Source organism: Lepidothrix coronata, unplaced genomic scaffold (assembly GCF_001604755.1).
Source record: "Lepidothrix coronata isolate B3197 unplaced genomic scaffold, Lepidothrix_coronata-1.0 Scaffold12, whole genome shotgun sequence".
NCBI lineage: Eukaryota > Metazoa > Chordata > Aves > Passeriformes > Pipridae > Lepidothrix > Lepidothrix coronata.
This window is the reverse complement of record NW_016690192.1, coordinates 6750786-6772114: the sequence shown is the minus strand read 5'-3', so window position 1 is coordinate 6772114 and position 21329 is coordinate 6750786. Positions and strand designations below refer to the sequence as shown.

The following is a 21329-nucleotide window of genomic DNA, read 5'->3' as shown; positions in this document are numbered from 1 at the left end:
AAAACCTACCTTAGCAGTCAGCCAGTCACTAATCCTACCTGAAAAGCCTTCACTTGAAATTTCAAGCATTCCAGTTATTTCTTTAGTCCAGAAAACCCTGTGAAATATTCACCTTGGTACAGGATACTTCAAAATTTCAGCCTATCTCCAACAGAGAAGACAGTTTGGCTTTCCAAAGGATTAGGCCCTCAGCAGTTTGCCAAAATTTCTGCATATCCAGTCCAACAGAGCAGTAAGATTGGAGATTTTTTCTCTCAGGAAGGGTTGTCTGTCTGTCTGTCTTGTTTACATAAAGACTAAAGTGGTTCTAGGAAACTCTCAAGCTCAATATATCAGTAACTCAAAGGGATTCTTCAGTTTCATGGTAAAACAACACTACCAGGAGCAACATTTGTGCAGATGAATGAAGATAAGGGTGATGGTACCACTGATTTCATAATCAGGTTTGTATTTTGCAAACAATAATGTGTTTGCTGCACACAACATCCCAGTTCTCCAAAAGACAGACAAAATTAAACTATCTGAAAACAAAACATAAGGAAAACTGAGAACTCCCCATCTCTGAAAGTGTTCAAGGCCAGGTTGGACTGGGCTTGGAGCAACCTGGTCTAGAGGAAGGTGTCCCTGCCCATGGCAGGGGGTTGGAATGAGACAAGTTTTGAGGTCCCTTCTAACCCAAACCATTCTGGGATTCTAGGATTCTATGAATTGCTGTAGTCAAAGATGCAATATCCACTTCATGAACTAAGATTTGATTCTCTAAGCAAGATTTTTTCCATCTGAAATGAATTTATTTCATTCTATATTTTTATCTGTCTGCATATAGAAAAAAAGATAACAGAATTATAGAAAAATCAAAGATTATATGGAGGCCTTAAGAGGTCCCAGGTCCTACATCCAACTCAGAGCAGGGTTAAATTCAAAGACAGATGGAGTTGCCCAGGGCCCCATCCAGTCAGGATCTGAGAGTCTCCAGGGACAGAGATTCTACAGCCCCCAGGCCATTGCTCCAGTGTTCAGACACTCTGTGAATGGGCTTTTTTCTTATTTCTTTACAATTTGTTAATATGAGCAACCAGAATAATTTTTATAACTGATCCAAGCAAACTACTTGAAGAGAGCCGGCTCCCAAAGTGCATCTACAGTTTTTAAAATGCTGAAAAACGTAAATAGATGTATGTTACATACTCAGGTATCTATGGTTCCCTTCTGCACACACAGTTATACCTTTGGAGCTCCAGTTGGAAGAAATCCAGCTTACAGAAACTGGAATTTTCTACTTGCATGTATTCAGAATTCTTCGCTGGCATAATATTTTGAGCAATGCTTTCCTATCACAAAGAGAGAATTAAAAGCTCTACATACCTGTAGTATCTTAACTGCAAGGAACTCCCAGGGAGTAGTAACATGTTTGGGTCTGCAGACCAACTGCAAGTCATTTTAGTCAAGTATCCATCTGTTTCACAGGTGATATTAATATTCATATCTAATTAAAACACATTGAAAGCTTATTAATAAAGATACAATGGTTTATACAAAAACAATGCTCAATAAAAGCTGTTGGAGTTCAAATGGAAATATTCTGACCTTACTATTAAAATGCACCAAAAGGAGAATTTAAAATCCAGCTGGAATCTTACCTACTACATATAATTCAGCGTATCTAGGATGACATTCCCTACTTTGGTGACAACAGTACAATGTGTCATAGAAGAAACTTCCTCTAGGTTTGGTTGCTTTCAAGTTGAAAAGAGTAACTTTGCTTACGCGATCGCTCACAAGGGTATAAAGACTGGCTGGGATTTCTTCTGCTAAATTCAGCCACCAAACAACCTCCTGGGGCTCTACAATCTTGCTTTTGTTTTTATAGATGCAGTGAAATGAAACATTAGAACCAGCACTGGTCAGGATCTGAGGAGGGAAGTACAGGACTTCAGCTGCAGAAAAGGGAAGAAAGGGGAAAAAAAGCTGTTGAGATTAGAAATTGAACAAAAAGAAAACATAAAAGCTAGAAAATAGCAATTACAATTATTATTATCATCACCATTATTATTATCATTATCATCATCATCCAGTTGTATTTCTAACTTCTTAATCACTGTTAACAACTACAATGCAGAGGAGCAGAAATTACCCTTGGACTGTCTCTCTCCATAACTGATGTTTGTAAATTCTGATAAAAATAAACTTTAATATCCCCAGGCAAACATGAGTGAAATGAGCAGAAAATCACTGGAGGGTAGAGTGGAAGCAACACACAGCAGCACAAGGGAAACATAAGAAAATTAACCAATCTTTCCAGGAGTTGCTGCTCCTGCTCCTACTGAAGTCAGCAGATTAAAGTCTCAAAAACTTGTTTTACAATCTCAGCAGTGTAATTAACACCAAATGGTGGCAGCAGTACAAAAATTCACCCAGGCATAAAGACACTGAATTTCCCAAGGATGTAAAGATGTGTAAGCTGAGCCTCCATCAGTCAGGGACTCAGGGGAGGTACAGGTGCTGAACACCTGCTGGAAAGGAGCAGTTTGCCAAAGATCATCTCAAAGCCAGCATGAAAATCCTTAAAAGGTCAGGTTTACTTTCCACAGCTGAGGAACCACTTCAGAGATTTGTAGAATTTCCCCAAAATACAGGCCTGCTCAGAAAGCAGAGCACACTTAGGATATCGTCACTGTCAAGGATTTTCATGTTAAATATAAATCAGAACATGAGGCTGGTCAGATGTAAAAAACCAGAACTCCCTGCATGAAGAAATTAACCCCTCTCTGCTGCCATCAGGTTGTCACATTGGGATTATTCTGCTGATGAGATGTATTTTTAATAGAATTACATATCCCATAAATGGGATTAATAAAAAATAATCTAACAGTAACTACTGCACCTCTTTTAAATCTGTATTTCTCAATACACTCACAAACCTCTGAAAATTATGAGTATATACATATGTGAGAGAGAGAAAATGTGTATTCACCCCTAAAAAATTCTCAAAGTTATATAGTTCTATACACACACTTTTTTTTTTTAATTTATATGTCTATATAAATGTAAATCCAGAACATTAAGGGCCAGTTAGGCCTCTAGACCAATAACCAGGCATCCTGTGTATCATGTTTATTTGCCTTAAGGGTCTGTGTATTTTCAGTTTTCCTGGGAAAAAGCTCCATTTCAAAAGTCTAATTCTTTCCTCAGTACTTGGTTTAAGCACACACATGACATGTTTAGCCACAGTAAGAGATGTCCATGTAAGGGCTCAGGTAAAGCATTACTTCTGGCATGGAATGGTTCAGAGGATTCTTGTGACAGCACAGCCAAAACATCTCCAGTTAATCCTAAGCAAAGCATGGAAAAATCCAACAAAAAAAATCAGAAAGTCAGTTTATGCATAGCATTACACACCTAAATGGGTTGTTAAATGTACATTGAGCTCTGTTCTGGGTGTTCAGTTCAGCTACAAAGTGAGAGAAAGCACTACAAGAAAAATCTTGTAGCGAGTAGAGATTCAGCACTGCCAACTGTCTTTTGAAATGGAAAACCTCTTGGAAAAAGCTTTTCCTGGGTCTGAACAGGTGCTGGGTGAGCACGGCACAGACATGGAGGTGTCACGAGCTGCCACTGCAGTCTGCACATGTTATCCAGAACTCCTAATGCAAGTCTGGCACAGAGAAAAGAGCTGAGCCTCAGGAAAAGCCAGGCAAAAGAGGAGCAGAAGGAGCAAGTGCTTCCACAGGATTTTTCAGCCCATAACACCCTCAAACTCATTCCACAAAACAAACAAACTGGGATATCTGTTCTGTTCCGAAAGACTATTCACTGCACGTGACCTACCTCCCAAACTGAGATCATATGGTGTGCTCCAGTCACTCCAGAACCCCAGACCCTGGTGATTCCTGCACCTCACTTGAACCAAGTAAGAGGAATCAAATAGGGTATTATCAATGGCCAGAGAGGCTTCCAGAGCAACTTGAACCATCTGTTGGATTATCACAAGCCATTATTGTTGTATAATGAAACAGGAAAAGAGAAAGACACAAATTAGTCTAGAGAGTAGGTTTTAGGTAGCAAGTTGGGTAAAAAAGCTTTCTTCTTTAAATTTACTGTGAATTTGATTCTGGTAGAAGTTGCATAACTCTGTGGAAAACAAGTTATTTCATTATGGATTGCTAATTAACGGCTGCTTTTTATTCCAGAGCCAGTTGTGTGGTAGAAAAAGCAACTCGCTAATAAAATCTATAAATATTAAACATACACACATGTATCATAGAATTTGGGGGTTGCTGAAAGTAAAAGGCTTTGCCTTCAGACTTCACAGAATCTAGGATTTCATCCAAACAGAAAGATGGAAGTTTGTTGTAAGACCCAGCAGGAAATGGGTCTTTCATCCCTGTGTAATGGCTCTTTACAGATGGAAAGTCCAGCTTTCCCAGCTGAGGGAAAGGCAATGTGCCACACCCAGCTCCACCAGACCTGCCATGTTCCTCAACCCACCAGAGTTTCTACTCAAAGACAAGGAGGGTTGTGAGAAATCCTGGGCTCTGGGAGAGCCCCCTGATCTGCACTGCTTCATGGGAAAACCGTGGGAAATCCAAGAGCACGGAGCTGCCTCACCTGCCAAGTGCTGTGCCCTGGCTTTGCAGAGATCCTCACTTGGTACTGCAGAGGGTATGGCAGCAGTGCAGGCTCAGACCAGCACATCTTCACCTGACCTCTCTCTGTCATTTCCAGATGCAGGTTCAAAGGAGGTTCAGGCTTTACTGCAGACAAATTCATTGATAAGTTCAGCTCCAACCTCATTGCCTGTGACTGCTGGGTTTTACTGAGCCAAAACTCCCTCTCACACCTTCTCTTTAAACTCAGTTTTCACAAGCTGCTCTACAGCTGCTGTGTGACACTGATGATGTGTAGCATCACTGGAAAAGCGTGCCCTGGCACTGTTATATAGCTGGTGATCACAAAATGCTGTTTCACCTGGTGTTTGCCTTAAATCTACATGAATTCCTTGCCTTGGGCCATGACTCTTCCCAGCAACCAAGCACCAGCCTGCCTGGCTGAAAAGAGGGGATGGGTAAGAGAGGGATGGGAGAGCTGAGCAAATCAATCTGCTCCTCAGAAGACAGGAGATAATGTCCTCATACAAAGACTGTATACAAGGACTTTCTAAATATTCCCATCCTTCCACAGTGATTATGGTTCTGAAAGAAGGTCTCTAGGAGAGCTACCTTAGGGTAAAGTAAAATGGAGGGTTTGGAAATTTCCCACGAGGATGGAGAGAACTCTCTGGAGAGGGGAAGGGATGGGCAATTGGGAATGATCACTAGGATTGTAGTCCCACTTCCTCAGACAAAGGCAAGGACCCCAGATCCTACTTCTATCTGTTTCTCAGACCTTTACAGATCACCAGGCTTTTGGTTGGCCTTGTCCTCATTCACAGTTTCGCTCTTATAAAACATTGCAGGGTGAGCAGCAAGTGCAAAACTGAAGGGAAAACATTTCCAAAACATTCCCATTGGGCAGTGGGGATGTGTTCCCTTCCATCTGCACTGGGTTTCCAGCTCTCTAGAGTGTCTCATATAAGCAGTATTACTGGAATCTCACTCAGTTGTACCACAAACCTGTTCTTATTTTCAGTATAAATTCACTCCACTAAGTCAGATCTTATTTAATTATTACTTATAAACCATCTCAAAGCAATTAAATTCATGAAGCCCAGCAGGGAGTGATTTGGGAGGAGGCAGAGCTTTGAAAACCAAAGTCAGAGGCTTTTACATCACACTCTTACGAATCAGATCACACTTTCTGAACACAGATAATGATTTCTATTCTGCTGATGCCACTGCTCTACTATAAGCAAATAAAATACACATTACACAAGCATTCATAGTTTTACATTCAAAATAATTTTAATTGAGCTGAATCTTGGCAGAACATATACTAATATTATGCATTTTTAAAACATACTTCACTAAGCAGAACTAACTAATTATGTCATTTTAAATACTGGCAGACTCAAGTTTGAATTTTTAATTTTTTCCTGTATCATAATTTAAAAAGCAGCAGATGAAAAACGCAACCTCTCCTCTTCAAAACTAGCTTACCCAGAGACTTTGTACTGATCCTGTCTGCAAAGCACATCAGTTGGGAAGAAGTTTATAAAACTCATAAGTTTTTAAATTAATAAGAAGTTTATAAAACTTCAGTTTTCCCACACACACACAGCTGACAGACTCCTTGCCTTTATGGAATTCATCCAAATCTGCAGTAACTGGGCATATTGGACAGCAACACATATCAAATTCATACTGTCAGTATAGTTTAACTTGATCAAACACAGAGGAATGTTTTCCAACTTGGACAATGCTGGTGTTGAATGTATAAGGAAGGGAAGCAGCAGGACAACAAAGCTGCTTGTGAAAAGAGGTGGGTTTATTTGTTAAGTAACTTTTGGAGCAGCTTTTTTCTCCCCTCGGTTTTTAAGTCCTCAGCTACAGAAAAGCTCCCTCACAGCCCCACAATGAAACACAGAGAGGCCCTGATTAGAAAGGAAAGAATTAGAAATAACAAGTACATTGACTGCCTGGCCTCTGCTCACTTTGGTTTGTACTGGAGCCCAGACAGGCATTAGGAGCTGAGAAATCCCAGGAAGCCTTTTCCTGTCCTGTCTGTGCCCTTCTTTTCCAGGAGAGACATCCTGCTGCTGTTGCCCATTAAGAACAATTGAAAATATAGGTCATACTCACCTATGTCAACGGGCTTGACTGACATCAAAGGTGACCACAGAGGTGTCACACCAGCCAGCACCTTCAGCCACATGATGTAGGTGTGGTTGAGCCTCAGAGAGGGCACAAGACACTCACATGTGTCATCCTCAGTGCACTCACACTGAGCAATCCTCACAGTCCCCTGCAGAGAGCTCGTGGACACATTTCCCAGGGACAGCTCCGAGCTACAAAGGGGAAAACAAACCATGAACCAAAACAGACCATGAACCAAAACAAACCAGTATTTGTTCTATATCTCAAGAGGTTTGTCCATCTGGATCAGGTTTATTTATAAAAAATAATATTAATTGATGAAAAAAGTAAAAAAGTAAAAATTGTAACTAATGGCTTTGACTTTGCTGCTTCTCCCTTTTGAAATGGTTTCCAAGTAGTTAACACAATTTCATTAAAAGTATTCCTAAGGCTTGGCTTTAAAGCAAATGTGTTACAACACTAGATGATACCTGTAGTTTAGTCAGACTAGCTCCTGATTCCTGAAGGTCTCATTCCTAGATCCTTCTCAGGCACACAAAGTTAGTTTACTTTCCAATGGACTACTTGGCAGCTCCCTGCACCCTCTCCCTCGAGATTATGTTCTAATTCCTCTTCACGAGGCACTGAAATAATATTGAAACAATTTCATATTCCTTCCAGCTTCTGCTACAATTAAGCATTACAAGTAATAAAATAATCATGGAATGGTTTGGGTGGGAAGGGATCTCAAAGCCCACCCAGTTCCACCCCCTGCCATGAGCAGGGACATCTTCCACCAGGTTGCTCCAACCTGGCCTTGGACACTTCCAGGGATGGGGCAGCCACAGCTTCTCTGGGCAACCTGTGCCAGGGCCTCCCCACCCTCACAGCCAGGAATTCCATCTAAACCTACTCTCCTTGGAACCAGCAATCCCCAAAGTATTCTTTATTCTCATTTCTAATCCATAGATATTCTTCAGTCTCTTCCAAACACAGCTCCATGTTTATGGAGTCCTGCAGGTATTCAGTGGCACAGGCCTCCCTAAGGTAGGGAATTTAAGAGTGTGAATAGTTTGTGGCCAAACTTCTCACAACAGCAAAGCCAAGACAAATCCTGACAGTTAAACCACTTTGGATTCTTTCCTGCTTTTGACTTTTCATCCTTAAAAAAAAAAAAAGAAAAAGCTTCTGTTTTGAATTGTTCCAAAGTAATTTTGGAATAATTTCTGTACAGTAAGGGTTTTGTTTTACTAATTCACAGAAAGAAATTGAAGTTCAGAGAAAAGAACTTTTCTGTACATTTTTTAAATAGTTTTATAGCTGGCATGACTCTTTGGAACACTTGAATTCAGGGAGGGCAGAGAACTAAAAGAAAGGACAAGATTTTCTGTGCTTTTTTTGGTTTTAGTCAATTTGCTATCTAGTACTTTTATTTGAGTGTAAAGCACAGGGGACTGGGCATGATTCACTGCTTCTCTTACCATTCTCTGCCCTACTTAAAAAGGAAAAGGTCAAAACAGAAGAATTATGGCTTATGGGAAGAGCACAAGCAAAGCACAGACTGGGCCTGCAGGAACCCCACCAGGGTCACTGCTGGCTCATCTTGAGTCAGGGCCTCATCCCCCCATCCTGCACTGATCAGCACACACAGGGTGCATCCCCCTTGGGTTTGGGACATCCTAAGGCTGGGAGCAAGGATTTTTAGCACCACTCTGCCCTCATAGCACTGTGCTCTGCAGTAACCACCCCAGAAGTTATGCAAGTTCCTACGAAAACGTAGTTTATGTTTATTAATGCTCCAGCCAGCCAATACTGACATTCCCAAAATCATTTTCAGCAGGGCTCACAGACTTCAGGACACAAGAATTATGCTGATGGCATCTGGCAGACGTAGAGCTTTTAAATTACTTGGAATTATTTTGGTTTTATAGTTGTGGCTCCGCTTTTTTCTCCTGAATTTTCTTTCAAAGACTTTGCAGAATTTTCTTTTAAGTTTCTCTGCTTTCTACTGTTTCTCACTGATTTTATTAGTCTCAAAAAAGCCACAATAAATTCATAAGAATGTAGTCTTTTCATCAAACCATGTCTTTGATCTGATCTATCTGGAAACTGGTTACCACCACCCCACCCCCTAATCTTTCCTAATCATTATTTCAATTTTTAACCATCAAAATGAACTTATTTGCACCCAAAAAGCGGTGTACAGGAGGAAAAATGGTAAAGAGTTTTTCTCCTTGTTGTGCCAGAGTCAGTGCTACTGACTCATCAACCCTCACAAGTTCAGGAGAGGTCAGTGCCCTCACACAGCAGAGCGAGAGGAGAAATTTGGGGCAAATTTCAAACAAGTGAAAGGCAGCGTGACTTTCAGCTGGAAACATGGGATTAAAGCACAAAAAGAAGGAAAAAAACTAAATACTGCATGCCCTGAACCACAGAAATAATTAATACTGCAGCAAGGGCACATGCCCAAGGCTTGCTTTCCTCCTCCACTCCAAACCCTGTCACAGATTTAGTCACCACCTTAACACCTCCTAAATATTTTATATTTTGGTGCACTATTCAACCCTACTTCAGAAGGTGATTTTACTTATGCTACATTAATCTGTGGCCCCATGGCAAACTTCTAGACTTTAAATGTCTTGAGCGAATTTCAATCATATTCTTGCAATTGGAAAAATGAACTGAAAATAAAAAGTCAAAACTATTTTAGGAAGAAATACATGAACTTCTACAGTCCCTCTAATTTCAGGAAAGGTACATCCCATGCAGGTAGCTATGAAATAAAGGTACTATTGTAATTCTGCTCTCAGTATTTCTATATATTGTTTGTGCAAGCACCACCTTTAATAGGAATCAGTGGAGCTGTCCAAGGTTCAAGGACTTTCCATAAAAATATTCCAGTGTATTTGATACGTAACAGCTCTAGCAAAATCCTTCTTTGAAGAAGCTGCCCTGTTAAACTGCAGAACATCTGATGGCTGTTGAGCTCATGGGAGGATAAATCTGTAATGAAAGGTTGATATTCCCTGGCTGAAGAAGGCTCGGTGTATGACTGATGCACTCAACTAAGACACCAGTCTTGGGGCTAACTGGATGGTTTATCCTTCAAAAATATGGGAGTCTAGTCCCAGAACTAAAGGAGAGCCCCACAGGTACTTCAAATAAGTCAGAAATATGAATGCATTCTATACACCACCATCTGTTGAAAGGGCAAGTGATAATCAGTGCCCCAAATGAACATTCATCTGTGTCACTCCAAAGGGATCCCTAAGGCTAAGGCATTTCAGCTCATGGAATTAACCACTGGGGTTTACAACATTCCTAGAAAGATCAATCACTTTTGGTAGACAATTAATCGAAATTATCTAATTTGGAATAATCTTTCCTCTCCCAAATCCAAGCCAAGGGGAAGGTAAAGCTCCATCATCACCTTTGCTTGAGCCTCTCCCAGAACACGGCACTGGTTTGGGCAGAACAAAATATTTCTATTCCAATGATACCATTTACAAGCAGGAATACTGTGGATGTGCAAAATAAGAGGGTATTTCTTTAATCTTGGAAAAGATAAAAGCTGGGAAGGACCCAAGCTTTTTTGTTGTGGATTCTTCTAGGTCATTATTTCTGTGCACTGCCTGTCCTGTATATGAGAATTCTGGCTTGGTCTCCTGACTCCCAGGGAGAAACACATGCCAGGAATGCATATTTTTAAAACTGGGCATGTTTTCAAGGTATTTTGGCTCATGTGAATAAAATGTTAAGGTATCAGCAAGCCAACAGGGAAAGCTGTCACCTCACCAAAGTCTGAAATGCTTTACTAGCTGCTCTCCCAACACACAGGGATCCTAAAGAAAAAATACAAATACAGAATCTGGGGAGTGAAACAAGTTCTCCAATGTCAAGGACTGCTCTGTATCTCACCTTTGCAGCAAAGAGGAATCAAACAGAGAAACGCCAGGAGGACTCTGGTGAGTCCTTAGGGCCTGCTCTCCTAAATTGCATGGCACTTACTGAATTCCCTTCATAACACAAAGAACCTCTTCATCCCAGCTGGGACTCCAATTTGTTGTTCCATGGATGTTTGGCATACCAAAAAAATTCAATACAGAGATTACTGCCCTGGGATCACTGGCAAAGATTATCCTATTGCAGTTGGGACTGGACGGAACAGAGGCAAAGTCAGATTTACTCCCATAAACACCCATGTAATGGTATTTCAGAAATCAAAGTAATGAAGAACCAACTTAATCAAAATTTGATTTCAGCATTAGAGTATTCTGTCAGCTAACCAACCATATTTATTCCTAGTTAATACATTTGCTTTCTACCCTGATTACAGGGACGATTTCTGGCAAGACATTTGTGGCAAGACACTGTTTTGTTAAGTAAAAGATATCACCTGTAAATTCAACTAAATCAGCTATTTAAGTTTATCCTGCTTCCTAAAGAAATTAAGTGTCTGTGTTTATGCCATTCTTTCCAATCCATCAGTAATTCAGAAGAAACTGTGTGGTTTCATGGAATCACACAGATCTTTTTATAACCAAATCAGGCAGGTCATATGCACAAGACCTGCCCACCCACAGCCAGGATGATTCCATCTATCACCATTCCAGGGAATATTTACCACAGTGACAGTTGCACAGGTGAGTGTCTCTCAGAGGCACTGTTGGGATTAGAGCAGCATTTGGCACTGTATTACGGGTTAAGCATCACAATTACTTCAAGAGAGACAATATTATGGTCAAAAGCAAATAAAAGGCAGAACCAAGAGGGCAGCCTTAAAAGTAAGCAACTGTAGCAGCAAAGAAACTTTAACAAGTCAACACTGATTTCACTAAAGCATTTTAAGAAACACAGAAAACACAAAGGAGGAAGACTCTTCATTCCAACCATTTCTCATTTAAAGAAATCTAAATTTTCCATATTGTCTAAGATTACTTTTAGACAAGACAAAGGTACATAACATAATCTGCTTCCTAAACTCGGGCTACCACTGTGCTGCAACCTGGAATGCTGATATTTTAGAAAATGCTTTCAGATTTCCAATGTCAATAGTGCTAAATTTAACAGAGTCTGTACTTACCCAGCATAAAAAAGATTAACCTCCAAGTCCTCTCTCAAGTACAATCTCAAAACCCGCAGGTTACAAACTAACAGGTCCAGCTTGCCTTTAATCCAACATTCCATGTTCCAGTTTGAACCTAAACAAAAGAAAGGGATTACCCATTCCTGACCTATATTAAAACAAAATAAAACCACAGCTGAAGAGCCAGGATAAAATTCACTCCCAAAGAGAGGACAAGTAACAGATATTCATGAAGGTGAAGTTGCACCACAAATGTGCAAATGTTTATGAATAATCTGTATTGAATTAGATGCCCTTTGACACTTGCAAGGCTCCCAGTCTGCAGTACTGCTGCACTGGCATTATTAAAGAAGGACTGTTTTTTACCTGGCTTTATGGACAAGGCTGCAGGGTGGAGAAAAATGAAGCTGCTGCTGCTGGTTGCTGTGTTGCTGCTGTGAAGGGGCACAGCTCTCTGTGGCTGTGCTGCGGGTTTGTGCACATACAACTGCAACACGTGGGACACACTTTAACAGAGAGCCTTTTGTTCCATGGGGAAGTTCTTGGAAAATGAAATTCTACTCTACTGAGCTCAACGAGATTCCTGCAGGCCAGTATGTTCCTCAGAGACTGGGGTTTACAGGAGAAAAACAGTCTTGGAAAAAATAATTCTAATCCATGTACAGATACTTACTAATGCATCACAGTTCATGCAGAAATGATGCCATTCGCTCTCCATCTCCCCCACCTCCTAAAGGAGTTTAAAGCCCATATCCATAAAAAATATATAAAATATTTCTCATAGTGTGTAAACTCCTTTGAAGTTCTGGGCTTACATCCTCATATGCACTGCTACATATTTTATTCAGAACTCCCCTAGAAAGGCAGCTAACTTTTTTTCCCCCTTGAAACTGTGCTCTACAATTTCCTTCATCTTCCACTACAGACTCTGTGAGGAAGGATTTTACCACACTGTGTTGTGTGCCCAGGATAAAAATGAATCCCCACTAATACAACCCACCCCTCTCCTCCCAAACAACAAAAAAACCCAACCTGTTTTTGAAGAAGGAACTTCTTCTGCCCTTGAATGCTAAACCCACCTATTTCTTGAGAAGCAGAGATATTTATTTCTGAAGGAATAAACTTCCTTGCCTGCAGGCTTGCTCTGTACAAAGAACAATCAATGTTGTTGTCACTCCAAAGGCAACACAGAAAACTTTCTTCATTCATTAGAGGTTTGATTTCAGATGTCCTACGATGGTCTCTCCTCAAACCAAACCAACTCTCAACTCTGGCAGAGAAAGGGCTCAAAGATGTCTCATTCAGCAGCACACAGGGTAATGTAAAGTTCCTGGGAGGAATTGCATGGACCATACAATGGGCAACTGCCATTTGAAGGAAGTCTGCAAATATAAAGGCAAAGATATTGGAAATAAATGAAAAAGTTGATCTTGTCAGTGAAAAGGGACCGGTTGATGTTATACAGAAACACACTCACAACATAAAAATCAGGCTGTTCCCAGGGGCTATTCTATGAGTTGCAGACACAATTACTAAAAACATCCCCTCTGAACTGGTGCCACAGCTGACAGATGTCAGCCTTTCTGCTTAAACCCACAACACCTAAACTTTGGATTTCTCAGCCTCTTGAAATAAGGCCAAGATTGTAGGGGAAGAACCTCTTTGGGTTAAAATGGCTTATATTAATCCAAAACATGGTGAATCCTATACCCAAGTTCACACACTTTACAGGTGTGAGTCTCATCTCCCCTGCAGTGCTGGAACACATTCACTCCAGCTTCTGTAACACAGCTCCATTTCTGCAGGAAAAAAAATAATCCTGTTGTAAATATAAGACATAATCACACTGGAACTGTTAAATACCAGAGGATAGTGTTACAAGATGTATGACTGGGTGCATTATCTGGGAAATGAGATGCAGAAAAAAGAAAATTTTTTTCCATCAGATCCCTCAAAATGAAATTGCTCTGACCACATTTGCAGCTCTTGTTGGTAAGTCAGAACTTGAATTCCACTCCCAAGGATTTTGAGAATGATGAGAGTGTGGGTTTTGCAAACAGCTTACTGTAAAACACTATGATTTCAAAGATTAAACCCTAGTTACAGAAAGGCATGTGGGTCATTTGTGCACTTTGCACTTAGCTGTTTGCTCAGTAAGGGCATAAATATTTTAAGCAGTTCATTAGATAGAAATTAATTGATGCTCTATGCTTGCAAGGGCCAAAATAAGAAAAGAACAGAATTTCTCTAGCACTGTTCGATTAATAGCACAGAAACATGAGCTAAACAATATAAAGGTACAAAAGTTTTAAAAAATAGTAGATGCAGTGTGTTATTATGCAGAGTGTTAAAGTGTTTAGTTTTCTCTCTCCACAGGTTTTGTGCTGCCACACTTTTGGAGGGTCCTGCTCTTTCCTCTTCTCCCAGTTAACAGACTTTGTGCCTCTGTAAATACCAGCTTCAACATGCCTCCTGGCTGCATGGGGAGGATGCAGCAGAGCAAACAGACTCTTAGTCCCTAATATATGATTAAAAAAAGGACAAACAAGTGACATGAAGCAGGACAAACAACTAACAGCACCACTCAACTCACAGCCCGTCAGCTCCCCTTCTAAGGAACAACTTCCCCCTCACATATCACACCCCAAGGGATTAATTAGATCTTATCCAGTCAAAATGTGTGCAGCTCCTTCCCACTTCTTTAGAAATGTAAAAAATAAAGTTAAAATGAGCCAGAGGAAGCCCAGAACAGCAGCATATCTGAGTTAACAGGGTTAAAGATGCCAGCTGTGGTTATCTGCTTATGGCCAACCCATGGATACGCTGATTTTCAGTCATTCCAGGCCATCAGAGAGGACAAACTGCTTGGAAACCTCAGGAAAACTCCCTGAGGCATCCAAGTCTGTCAATTAAAGGTACACAATATGTTCAGATCACGGAAAGTATTTAAAAGAATGTCAACAACACAGTATTTGATACTGAGTGGATAAAAGTACATATATAGCAAGATAAAAAAGATGTGTATATATATATATAAATATGTATATAGAAAAGATATAGAAATCTAATGATTTATTCTTTTTTTTTAAGGATATAAGATGACACAAATTTTGAGATTAACTTCACTGGATTAAAGTCTTCTTTCTCCCTGAGCATGATCATCAAGTCTTCAAAAAGTTCTTATTTTAGTAAAAAAATGAGAGGCAAATACCAGCTGTCCTTGAACAGCATCTGCCAATATTGTTACAGACATTTCCCAATTAGAAAACTAGTTTATTAAATCCAACATTTGCAGTTAGTTGAGCACCCTTTAGCAGCCCTGTGCCCATGGAAGCAGGAATGTCAGCCTCCTAAAAAGGCAGAGCTCAGACTCAGTGACACCTCGGCTACACTGAAACTTTGCAGTTCTGGTGGAAAAGGGATCTTTCTTTATGCTTTCGGACCTATTTGGGTAACAAAACAAATCACCCACAAATTTCTCTCTTATCAAATTCTGCCTGGGGCATTTATCTGAATGTCTCTTGACTTATCACATACTTTCTACTGATGTTTCCTGAGCTTAAAAGTCAGTTCACTGCTTTTTTGGGGTAAGAGACACAGGCACAACCCCGAGAGGGTCAACATTTCAATCCCACACAATGACAACATCAGGTTCTTTGTACATTCTAGATGCATGTTGTGATAAGATACTAATCCAGTAGCATGACTTGAGACACCACTGTGAAACAGAAATGTGATTCTCTTTATTCTTCCAACAGACTGATTCTTTTAGGAACTTACCCAACAGCACAAGAATGGTAAGAATGATTTGCCAATACATCTTGTTTTGTAGAGCTGATCTGAAAAACACACAGAAAATTAACTGAGAGCTGACAATTATCAGTCTATTATTTCATTAGGGTTTCATTTTGGTGCACTTCAGTTAATTTGACACTCACACCTTCGTAAACAGAATCACAGAATTCCAGAATGGTTTGGGTTGGAAGGGACCTTGAAGATTATCTCATTCCACCCCCTGCCATGGGCAGGGACACCTTCCACTGGACCGGGGAAAGGAGAACAGGTCAGAAAGTCATTTGAGGAAAAAAACTTTGCTTAGAATATCAATTAAATACCAACACAGCTCTCTCACCATTAGGGCCCTCACTCCTCCAGGCTTTTGTTGATTATTGTTCACCTTCTGGGTTTGGTCTGAAAGGCACTACAAACCCAACCAACCAAAATGTCCAAGGGATACCTAATTTTCCAAGTGCAGCACAGACAAAAGCACTTGGGCACCCATTTCAACAGTGAAGACTCCACTAAATTTTACAGTACTATTTCAATATTGTTCTTTCATTTCAGGTACTTTGTTCTTTTTTATTTTCATCCAATAGCTATATAAATTCTGTTAAAATCTAAATATAAGCATTTTTATGCTTAAAGCTCCATAGAAGATATCAGAACAAAACAGATTTTGGCTGCTGTTGTATTTAACCAGAACTGAGCGATGAGTAAAATCTACAGCTCAAGTCAGACAGCAAATGCCAGGGCAAGAAATTATATTGAGGGAATCCCTCCAAAGTATTCCATTCCTTAAATATTTCTGAGAACAGTTTCCTTGAGAACATCAATGTAGCCAAAAGAGTCAGTGCCAAGGTTATGTAATCCACTGGCCTTCCAGTTTGGGGCTGCATGTACTGTTATAGATATATATATATATATATATATAAATATAATATATATATATGTAGACAACTGACCAGTGAATGACAGTATTCCAGGATTCTTGTCTCCCCCTTGATTCTAGTCTCCCCCCTCCAGCTGAAGGAGGGGGGAGCCAGAGCTGAGCCATTTCTCCAGCAGAGACCATCTGCACTGTGGTCTGCAAGATGACTCAGTCCCATCCACTTTTCTTCCCACTCACCAGGTTATAATCAGGGTACATTTAAGCTACATTTTCAGCAGTTAAAGATGAAAGCTCAGAGGGTGGTCAGGCATTGGAAGGGGCTGCCCAGGGAGGTGGTGGAGTCCCCATCCCTGGAGGTGTCCAAGGAACAACTGGACGTGGCACTCAGTGCTCTGGGCTGGGTGACAAGGTGGGGATTGGGCGCAGGTTGGACTCGATGGGCTGGGAGGGCTTTTCCAACCTCAAGGATTCTGCCATAAAAATGACCAGATAGAGTAACCAAAGAGATTCTGATGTCAACACTAATTCAACCATAATTAACAATATTTGGACCAGGAGGTAAAAATAGAGTTCAGATCAGCTTGGACATCTTCTCTTCCTACTTCTGTCACACTGATTTTTACAAAGGAGTTATTTTCCTCTCCTGGCTCCAATGACATCCATGAACCAGTGCTGTACATGATCAAAAAGCTGCAAATCCCCAGCATTTTTCTGTTCAGTCTTCCTTGTGTAAACTTTACAGGGGAATTGGGTAAAAAGAGATATCTACAGATAAATCCCAGGCCAGAATAAATGTATTACTGGACCACAGAGGGCTTCCCAAAATCTTTTCCAGTGAGAATATTGAACTGGCCAGAATTTCTAACTTCACTCTAAGAAAGAATACAAGTTTTACAAGAACAGTTACAGGGAACATAGAGTTAAATAAGGAGACTTATTAAAACTTGTAACTATAGCTTTATCCCACAGAGAGTAAGTTAACACAGCAAGAACAAACCATTTTATGCATAACTGGGAAAGTGTTCATAAAAAGGAAGGAATCAGAGTCTGTTTTAACACATATATCTTAAAATACTGTGTTCCAGAACCACTGACTTTGCTGCTGTGTATAAGAAATTTTCCAATTTCTTATGTAAATAGTGTGTTCTTCTCTGTGCCAACCACTGCACAAAACATTTCAGCAAGTAGAGTCCCTGCCTTGACAAAAACACTGGATTAACACCAAAAAGCAAGCAAGGAGAACAGCAGCAAAATAAGATCATTTTTCTTTACAGGTCGAGTGAGGAGTCATAGAATCCACTGTCATTTCAACATGGGAAACATTTTCAGCATAGCCTGAAACAAGCAGGACCCACAAACAGCTGCACTGGGCATGGAAAATAAACTGAAAGTTTTCCTTTTCCTTCTGGAGCTGCCTTTTTCTTCAGGTTCTTGTCTCAACAACTCACATTTCTGCACATCTCCTTTCTGAACCTCAGGAAGAGGGTCGAGGTGAGGAGGGGATTGCAGAACAAGGCAGGTCTACCTGTCCAGTTTGAACTGAGGGTGGCACTGGTGGATCCCTACAACCCATCCCAGACACAGTAGAGCAGCACAGCCCCAACACCATTGAACTCAGCTGTAAAATCCTCACTAACTTTTACAGGGACACAGAGATCACATGAGAAGTGTTGCAATAAGCCAATGATGAATTTCAAAGCCTACAGAAATGTATAGAAACCTAATTTCCAGGATCTCCTATTTTTCCCCAACTAATATAACATACACATACAGGGTCTAGAGCTCTCTTTTTCTCATTCCCATCCTCCCAAAAACCAACAGCTGACTGTTAATGGGAAACAGGAACATAATACTGCACTCATACAAACTGTTTTTGCAAGCACTGCACCACAGCTGTTTTTAAATATTTTAAAAATCTCTATAAAGCATAAAAATATTTTAGTAATAATGTCTCGGCACAGCATCTTCTGACCTGCTCTTTAAGGGTGCTGAGGGCTTCCCAGTCCTGTTGATTTGGGCAAGACCCTCGCACTTGTCTGCCATTGAGTACATTAGATATCATTATTAATAAAGAGTTTGCAGTAAGTGGAACACACAAAGTAGAAATGTGTATGACTTGCACTGAAAAATTCTGCTTTCTAATACTAAAACTTTAACCAAGGCAACCCAAGCTGGGCAAAAGTACAGCTGCAAAATCAGGCCCCAAGAGTGCTGGTGGAGCCTCTCCCCTGAGACTCAATAGTAAAATGTCCCAAACTCTAAAGAGTTTTCTCCAGATTGTACAATTTCTCTTGTTTGTACCAAAAATACCCATCACAGATACTCATGCTGCTCACAGGCAGGTTCCCATCACCAGCCCAAGATCCAGCAGCATTTGCTCCTGCATCTTCACTCCACAGCATTGAAGTTTGCGCACAGTCACAACACACAGTCTGAGAGACTTCAGTTTCATAAATACTCCTGATTTTAAGCCGGCAATAGAGAAAAGCATTTTTAATAAAAACTTTCCCTCGTGGTTTTTCACATGTATCTGTCTTTTCTTAAGCGCTGCTGTAAGCAGAGCTCCTGCGCCTACCTGGCACTTTGAGGTTATACCACGTTACAGCCACGCTTGGTAGCTAAGGGCTCTCATTATAAACTCTGCTTATAAATGCTGTATCACTAATTAAGTTTCCAAAGTGCTCTTCTATCAGAGCGAGCTATCACAGCTCCTGCGGCATCAGAAATTCACAGCCCACATCCACTGAGATTTTTCTTTTGCTTCAGAATTGAATCTTGGGGAATAGACGGAGGGAAAGGGCCGCTTTGGGTACACCGTGCCTGCCTCTAAAATCTGGATTCTGCCAGAGGAAGGCAACGCTCCCCCGCCGGCAGCGATCAAGGGTAATCTCAGGGGGATGTTTCGGGAAACAAGAGGGAAAAAAAGTAAATTCACCGACCTGTTTCTCTTCGCTCCCGTAGTCCCGACTGACCGACCGACCGACAGCCGAAGTGACGTCGCCACCGCTCCGCTGCCCAGCCCCGGCCGGGCGCTCCCCTCAGCCCCGATCGCTCAGCCCCAGCTCCCTCGGCCTCCCCCGGCTCCCTTCAGCTTCCCCCGGCTCCCCTCAGCCCCGCTCCCTTCAGCCGCCCCGCCTCGCCCGGACGCCCCGCCCGCCCCGCTCCCCCTCACGGCTCCTCACACACACACGGGGTGCCGGGGGAAGGAGCGTCGGGGCTGGGGAAGGGTCTGGAGCACCAGGAGCGGCTGAGGGAGCTGGGGGGGGGCTCAGCCTGGAGAAAAGGAGGCTCAGGGGGGACCTTCTGGCTCTCTGCAATTCCCTGACAGGAGGGTGGAGCCAGGTGGGGGTCGGGCTCTGCTCCCAGGGAACAAGGGACAGGATGAGAGGAAATGGCCTCAAGGTGTGCCAAGGGAGGGTCAGGTTGGATATTGCGAAAATTACTGCCCAGGGCAGTGGTGGAGTCCCCGCCGTCTTGATGGGGCCTTGGCAGTACTGGGGGAACGGTTGGACTTGCTCTTGGAGCACTTTTCCAACTTAAACCATTCTGTGATTCCCTGAACGCCTGTCCCCTTCAGAGCACAGCACTTCACTGAAGAAAATAAAGTTCCAGCCTTCAAAGAGCTGCCAGGCACTGCGGTGGGACATGCATTTTGGCCCTTCTGGACTTCAGTGTTTGTCCTGATGAATAAAGGGTTGATACACGTAAAGCAATACCACGTATTTAACAGGAACTTGCAATTAAAAAACAACACCCAGAAGTTATTTCAAGGAACTTAAAGTCGAGGACTGAGCCCTGATAGAAAAGACGGACTCGATCTTGGAGGTCTTTTCTAATCTTAATGATTCAATGCACCTTTAATCTTTCTTGTGCTCATCCTTTTGGAAAAGACAGCAAGAGTTTAGAACTAGCAAAGCAGAGACTGATAAGTCCCAGATGGGTGCAGCTGAGGGGGTTTTTTAACTTTTCTTTCTTTTCAGCAATATTATTTTAAAAGAAATGCAAACCCAGTATCTCTGCTTCATGAGGTATGGAGAAAAATATTTATATTTACCTACTGCAAGCTCTTCTCAAGCAACCAGACTGTAACTATTTTTTGAATGGTGTAAACAGTTCTTGGAACAAAACCACTGCTTGGCTTTAATTTATTTATTGACTTTCTGTAATTCATGATCCATTTCCTCAAAGCAGCATCAGCCAATTTCGCTCCTTGTTAAAATGACCACCATCTCTTAATTGATAAATTCTATTTTTAAAATGTTTCTGTGTTCTAATACCTCAGTTTGGGAAATCTGACCACATACAACTTGTGTCTGAGGTTAGGAAACCACTGAAGTTTTTGTGTGCCAGACTTACACAGCATAAGCAAAAGCTGTCAAAAGCTACCACTAGAAAACTCCTTTTTATTTAGAACATCTTAAGACAAACATTTCACAGAGCAAGTTTTTTTTCACTTCCTTGTGTACCACTGGTGTTCAGTGAACCAGAAAAAAAAACCCCTATGCAGCCTCCACTCATGCATATTTATTTATTTTTAAAGGGTTTTTTCCTCACTGAATATCTAAACTAAACCTTCCTGAAGTTTAATCCTCTTACTTTTTCATAGACATAGGAAGACAGGTATTTCCTCGTTTCAGAATTCTTTCATCTTTCATGTGTCTTACATTGTTGTCTCATACCAATCATCCTTTGTGCAAACTTAAGGTCCAGTTCTTTCTGTCTTCATAGATCATCTTTTCTGGAGACCTACTAAGGCTGATCTTCTCACTCTTCTACAACTCCCTGACAGGAGGGTAGAGCCAGGTGGGGGTGTAAGTCTATTCATTTAACAAAAATAATCCAC

General features: G+C 41.2%; 1 protein-coding gene across 3 annotated transcripts in view; it reads right to left on the bottom strand.

Moving 5' to 3' along the window:
- Positions 1 to 19527, bottom strand: part of LEPR (leptin receptor) — a 30421-nt gene extending 10894 nt beyond the window's left edge. For 2 of the 3 annotated variants that reach the window (XR_001873274.1, XM_017805753.1), the window contains exons 1-9: positions 19426 to 19527; positions 15598 to 15656; positions 12897 to 13199; positions 11815 to 11932; positions 6738 to 6943; positions 4609 to 4754; positions 3829 to 3973; positions 1641 to 1937; positions 1366 to 1486 (exon numbers count right to left, since the gene is read on the bottom strand). Coding sequence is in view for 2 of the 3 variants with exons in the window: in XM_017805753.1 (XP_017661242.1) it covers positions 1366 to 1486; positions 1641 to 1937; positions 3829 to 3973; positions 4609 to 4754; positions 6738 to 6943; positions 11815 to 11932; positions 12897 to 13199; positions 15598 to 15637 (1376 nt within the window). In the remaining variant the exon portion in view is untranslated. Of the gene's footprint in view, positions 1 to 1365; positions 1487 to 1640; positions 1938 to 3828; positions 3974 to 4608; positions 4755 to 6737; positions 6944 to 7222; positions 7365 to 11814; positions 11933 to 12896; positions 13200 to 15597; positions 15657 to 19425 lie in introns of those variants that run through there. The other variant, XM_017805754.1, reaches the window with a different exon arrangement.
- Between the last annotated feature and the right edge of the window lie 1802 nt (positions 19528 to 21329).